This window comes from Engystomops pustulosus, chromosome 1, assembly GCF_040894005.1.
Source record: "Engystomops pustulosus chromosome 1, aEngPut4.maternal, whole genome shotgun sequence".
Taxonomy (NCBI): Eukaryota; Metazoa; Chordata; class Amphibia; order Anura; family Leptodactylidae; genus Engystomops; species Engystomops pustulosus.
The window spans coordinates 1007747-1014394 of NC_092411.1; the positions used below are offsets into that span (position 1 = coordinate 1007747).

Consider the following 6648-nt stretch of genomic DNA (forward strand, 5'->3'; position numbering starts at 1 on the left):
GGCAGGAGTCTGGGATTTTCATCTTTTGGACATGCACAGTAATGTCTCCATTCACTGACACAAGCAGAGGTGCTGACAGTGCAGTCTAGATATATAAGAACACTGCGGGGCTGTGCGGGGGTCTCCTCACACAGGGCACTTACTCTTCTTGTACAGGGTCTTCACCCGCTCCCTCTTACTTGCGATGTTCCCCAGGGAGACCTGCACCTTTATTAACCCATCAGTGACCTGTAACATAAATGCAGCAATGAGGGGGAGGGGCCAGAGAAAGAGGAGGAGGATACAGAGAGACAGAGGAGAAAACCTGGGAGAGAGAACTGCAGGCGATGAGGTCACGCAGCGCCCCCCCCCCCCCCCCCGCCAGAGACTGCAGGCGATGAGGTCACACAGCGACTCCCCCCCCCCCCCCCGCCAGAGACTGCAGGCGATGAGGTCACGCAGCACAAACCCGCCCCCCCCCCCCCCCGCCAGGACTGCAGGCGATGAGGTCACGCAGCGACCCCCCCCGCCAGGGACTGCAGGCAATGAGGTCACGCAGCGACCCCCGCCAGGGACTGCAGGCAATGAGGTCACACAGCGACCCCCCCCCCCCCCCCCCCGCCAGGGACTGCAGGCGATGAGGTCAAGCAGCGACCCCCCCCCCCCCGCCAGGGACTGCAGGCGATGAGGTCACGCGGCGACACCCCCCCCCCCGCCAGGGACTGCAGGCGATGAGGTCACGCAGCGACCCCCCCGCCAGGGACTGCAGGCGATGAGGTCACGCAGCGACCCCCCGCCAGGGACTGCAGGCGATGAGGTCACGCAGCACAAACCCGCCCCCCCCCCGCCAGGGACTGCAGGCGATGAGGTCACGCAGCACAAACCCGCCCCCCCCCCCCCCCGCCAGGGACTGCAGGCGATGAGGTCACGCAGCACCCCCCCGCCAGGGACTGCAGGAGATGAGATTACGCAGCGCCCCCGCCCCCTCCCCCCCGCCAGGGACTGCAGGAGATGAGGTAACGCAGCGCCCCCGCCCCCCCCCCCCCCCGCCAGGGACTGCAGGCGATGAGGTCAAGCAGCGACCCCCCCCCCCCCGCCAGGGACTGCAGGCGATGAGGTCACGTGGCGACCCCCCCCGCCAGGGACTGCAGGCGATGAGGTCACGCGGCGACCCCCCCCGCCAGGGACTGCAGGCGATGAGGTCACGTGGCGACCCCCCCGCCAGGGACTGCAGGCGATGAGGTCATACAGCGACCCCCCCCCCCGCCAGGACTGCAGGCGATGAGGTCATACAGCGACCCCCCCCCCCCCCGCCAGGGACTGCAGGCGATGAGGTCACGCGGCGACCCCCGCCGCCAGGGACTGCAGGCGATGAGGTCACGCGGCGACCCCCCGCCAGGGACTGCAGGTGATGAGGTCACGCAGCGACCCCCCGCCAGGGACTGCAGGTGATGAGGTCACGCAGCGACCCCCCCCGCCAGGGACTGCAGGCGATGAGGTCATACAGCGACCCCCCCCCCCCGCCAGGGACTGCAGGCGATGAGGTCACGCGGCGACCCCCGCCGCCAGGGACTGCAGGCGATGAGGTCACGCGGCGACCCCCCGCCAGGGACTGCAGGCGATGAGGTCACGCAGCGACCCCCCGCCAGGGACTGCAGGTGATGAGGTCACGCAGCGACCCCCCCCCGCCAGGGACTGCAGACGATGAGGTCACGCAGCGACCCCCCCCCCCCCCGCCAGGGACTGCAGGCGATGAGGTCACGCAGCGACCCCCCCGCCAGGGACTGCAGGCGATGAGGTCACGCAGCGCCCCCCCCCCCCCCCGCCAGGGACTGCAGGAGATGAGATTACGCAGCGCCCCCGCCCCCTCCCCCCCGCCAGGGACTGCAGGAGATGAGGTAACGCAGCGCCCCGCCCGCCCCCCCCCCCCCGCCAGGGACTGCAGGCGATGAGGTCAAGCAGCGACCCCCCCCCCCCGCCAGGGACTGCAGGCGATGAGGTCACGCGGCGACCCCCCCCCCCCGCCAGGGACTGCAGGCGATGAGGTCACGCGGCGACCCCCCCCGCCAGGGACTGCAGGCGATGAGGTCACGCGGCGACCCCCCCCGCCAGGGACTGCAGGCGATGAGGTCACGCGGCGACCCCCGCCAGGGACTGCAGGCGATGAGGTCACGCGGCGACCCCCGCCAGGGACTGCAGGCGATGAGGTCACGCGGCGACCCCCCGCCAGGGACTGCAGGCGATGAGGTCACGCGGCGACCCCCCGCCAGGGACTGCAGGCGATGAGGTCACGCGGCGACCCCCCGCCAGGGACTGCAGGCGATGAGGTCACGCGGCGACCCCCCGCCAGGGACTGCAGGCGATGAGGTCACGCGGCGACCCCCCGCCAGGGACTGCAGGCGATGAGGTCACGCGGCGACCCCCGCCAGGGACTGCAGGCGATGAGGTCACGCGGCGACCCCCGCCAGGGACTGCAGGCGATGAGGTCACGCGGCGACCCCGCCAGGGACTGCAGGCGATGAGGTCACGCAGCGACCCCCGCCAGGGAATGCAGGCGATGAGGTCACGCAGCGACCCCCCCCCCCCCCGCCAGAGACTGCAGGCGATGAGGTCACGCAGCGACCCCCCGCCAGGGACTGCAGGCTATGAGGTCACGCAGCGACCCCCCCCCCCCCCCGCCAGAGACTGCAGGCGATGAGGTCACGCAGCGACCCCCCGCCAGGGACTGCAGGCTATGAGGTCACGCGGCGACCCCCCCCCCCCCCCGCCAGAGACTGCAGGTGATGAGGTCACGCGGCGACCCCCCGCCAGGGACTGCAGGCGATGAGGTCACGCGGCGACCCCCGCCAGGGACTGCAGGCGATGAGGTCACGCGGCGACCCCCCCCCGCCAGGGACTGCAGGCGATGAGGTCACGCGGCGACCCCCCCCGCCAGGGACTGCAGGCGATGAGGTCACGCGGCGACCCCCCCCCGCCAGGGACTGCAGGCGATGAGGTCACGCGGCGACCCCCCCCCCGCCAGGGACTGCAGGCGATGAGGTCACGCGGCGACCCCCGCCAGGGACTGCAGGCGATGAGGTCACGCGGCGACCCCCGCCAGGGACTGCAGGCTATGAGGTCACGCAGCGACCCCCCCCCCCCCCGCCAGAGACTGCAGGTGATGAGGTCACGCGGCGACCCCCCGCCAGGGACTGCAGGCGATGAGGTCACGCGGCGACCCACCGCCAGGGACTGCAGGCGATGAGGTCACGCGGCGACCCACCGCCAGGGACTGCAGGCGATGAGGTCACGCGGCGACCCCCCCCCGCCAGGGACTGCAGGCGATGAGGTCACGCGGCGACCCCCCCCGCCAGGGACTGCAGGCGATGAGGTCACGCGGCGACCCCCCCCCCGCCAGGGACTGCAGGCGATGAGGTCACGCGGCGACCCCCCCCCCGCCAGGGACTGCAGGCGATGAGGTCACGCGGCGACCCCCCCCCCGCCAGGGACTGCAGGCGATGAGGTCACGCGGCGACCCCCCCCCCGCCAGGGACTGCAGGCGATGAGGTCACGCGGCGACCCCCCCCCCGCCAGGGACTGCAGGCGATGAGGTCACGCGGCGACCCCCCCCCCGCCAGGGACTGCAGGCGATGAGGTCACGCGGCGACCCCCCCCCCGCCAGGGACTGCAGGCGATGAGGTCACGCGGCGACCCCCCCCCCCGCCAGGGACTGCAGGCGATGAGGTCACGCGGCGACCCCCGCCAGGGACTGCAGGCGATGAGGTCACGCGGCGACCCCCGCCAGGGACTGCAGGCGATGAGGTCACGCGGCGACCCCCGCCAGGGACTGCAGGCGATGAGGTCACGCGGCGACCCCCGCCAGGGACTGCAGGCGATGAGGTCACGCGGCGACCCCCGCCAGGGACTGCAGGCGATGAGGTCACGCGGCGACCCCCGCCAGGGACTGCAGGCGATGAGGTCACGCGGCGACCCCCGCCAGGGACTGCAGGCGATGAGGTCACGCGGCGACCCCCGCCAGGGACTGCAGGCGATGAGGTCACGCGGCGACCCCCGCCAGGGACTGCAGGCGATGAGGTCACGCGGCGACCCCCGCCAGGGACTGCAGGCGATGAGGTCACGCGGCGACCCCCGCCAGGGACTGCAGGCGATGAGGTCACGCGGCGACCCCCGCCAGGGACTGCAGGCGATGAGGTCACGCGGCGACCCCCGCCAGGGACTGCAGGCGATGAGGTCACGCGGCGACCCCCGCCAGGGACTGCAGGCGATGAGGTCACGCGGCGACCCCCGCCAGGGACTGCAGGCGATGAGGTCACGCGGCGACCCCCGCCAGGGACTGCAGGCGATGAGGTCACGCGGCGACCCCCGCCAGGGACTGCAGGCGATGAGGTCACGCGGCGACCCCCGCCAGGGACTGCAGGCGATGAGGTCACGCGGCGACCCCCGCCAGGGACTGCAGGCGATGAGGTCACGCGGCGACCCCCGCCAGGGACTGCAGGCGATGAGGTCACGCGGCGACCCCCGCCAGGGACTGCAGGCGATGAGGTCACGCGGCGACCCCCGCCAGGGACTGCAGGCGATGAGGTCACGCGGCGACCCCCCGCCAGGGACTGCAGGCGATGAGGTCACGCGGCGACCCCCCGCCAGGGACTGCAGGCGATGAGGTCACGCGGCGACCCCCCGCCAGGGACTGCAGGCGATGAGGTCACGCGGCGACCCCCCGCCAGGGACTGCAGGCGATGAGGTCACGCGGCGACCCCCCGCCAGGGACTGCAGGCGATGAGGTCACGCGGCGACCCCCCGCCAGGGACTGCAGGCGATGAGGTCACGCGGCGACCCCCCGCCAGGGACTGCAGGCGATGAGGTCACGCGGCGACCCCCCGCCAGGGACTGCAGGCGATGAGGTCACGCGGCGACCCCCCGCCAGGGACTGCAGGCGATGAGGTCACGCGGCGACCCCCCGCCAGGGACTGCAGGCGATGAGGTCACGCGGCGACCCCCCGCCAGGGACTGCAGGCGATGAGGTCACGCGGCGACCCCCCGCCAGGGACTGCAGGCGATGAGGTCACGCGGCGACCCCCCGCCAGGAACTGCAGGCGATGAGGTCACGCGGCGACCCCCGCCAGGGAATGCAGGCGATGAGGTCACGCAGCGACCCCCCGCCAGGGAATGCAGGCGATGAGGTCACGCAGCGACCCCCCGCCAGGGAATGCAGGCGATGAGGTCACGCAGCGACCCCCCGCCAGGGAATGCAGGCGATGAGGTCACGCAGCGACCCCCCGCCAGGGAATGCAGGCGATGAGGTCGCGCAGCGACCCCCCCCCCCGCCAGGGACTGCAGGTGATGAGGTAACGCAGCGACCCCCCCCGCCAGGGACTGCAGGCGATGAGGTCACGCAGCGACCCCCCCCCCCGCCAGAGACTGCAGGCGATGAGGTCACGCAGCGACCCCCCCCCCGCCAGGGACTGCAGGCGATGAGGTCACGCAGCGACCCCCCCCCCCGCCAGAGACTGCAGGTGATGAGGTCACGCAGCGACCCCCCGCCAGGGACTGCAGGTGATGAGGTCACGCAGCGACCCCCCGCCAGGGACTGCAGGTGATGAGGTCACGCAGCGACCCCCCGCCAGGGACTGCAGGCGATGAGGTCACGCAGCGACCCCTGCCAGGGACTGCAGGTGATGAGGTCACGCAGCGACCCCCCGCCAGGGACTGCAGGTGATGAGGTCACGCAGCGACCCCCAGCCAGGGACTGCAGGCGATGAGGTCACGCAGCGACCCCCGCCAGGGACTGCAGGCGATGAGGTCACGCAGCGACCCCTGCCAGGGACTGCAGGTGATGAGGTCATACAGCGACCCCCCCCACCACCAGGGACTGCAGGAGATGAGGTCACGCAGCGACCCCCGGCAGGGACTGCAGGCGATGAGGTCACGCAGCGACCCCCCCCCCGCCAGGGACTGCAGGCGATGAGGTCACACAGCGACCCCCGGCAGGGACTGCAGGCGATGAGGTCACACAGCGACCCCCCCCCCCGCCAGGGACTGCAGGCGATGAGGTCACACAGTGACTGATGTGACATCCCGCAGTAACGATGGTGATATCAGGGCGGGGCTCCTATCATTACATTTCTGTCCTGTATCATCTCTATGTTCTCCCAGCATCCTCCGCGGAGCCTGGAACTACAAATCCCAGCATGCAGCAGCCGGTCACTTACCTTCTTAGTCTGGGGCCCGCTCTCCCCGTACAGACGCTGCTCCAGCTCCTGCACCCGGCTCTGCAGCTCCCGGAGCTCCGCCATCCTGCTAACAGTGACACTTCCGGGATACACAGGAAGTACGTCATCACCCTGCGTCACGTGTCACCACAGAGCTAGGAGGCGGCCGTGCCCTTCTCCAACATGGCGGCGGCTGAACTCACACGGCACCCCAGTATTGTACGGGTACTGCACCACGAAATGTAATCCTGCACAGTGACCTGTGCCATCCCTGCACCCCAATAATACCTCACATTATTACTCTGCACCCCAATAATACCTCACATTATTACTCTGCACCCCAATAATACCTCACATTATTACTCTGCACTCCAATAATATCACACATTACCCTGCACCCCAATAATATCTCACATTATTACTCTGCACCCCGATAATATCTCACATTACTCTGCACCCC

General features: G+C 70.9%; 1 protein-coding gene across 1 annotated transcript in view; it reads right to left on the minus strand.

Moving 5' to 3' along the window:
• The window catches only part of DCTN3 (dynactin subunit 3), a 31778-nt gene extending 25434 nt beyond the window's left edge, over positions 1 to 6344 (minus strand). The window contains exons 1-2 of the mRNA XM_072155104.1: positions 6189 to 6344; positions 144 to 228 (exon numbers count right to left, since the gene is read on the minus strand). Coding sequence (XP_072011205.1) covers positions 144 to 228; positions 6189 to 6272 — 169 coding nt within the window. The 5' untranslated portion in view covers positions 6273 to 6344. The remainder of the gene's footprint in view (positions 1 to 143; positions 229 to 6188) is intronic.
• Positions 6345 to 6648: the final 304 nt, after the last annotated feature.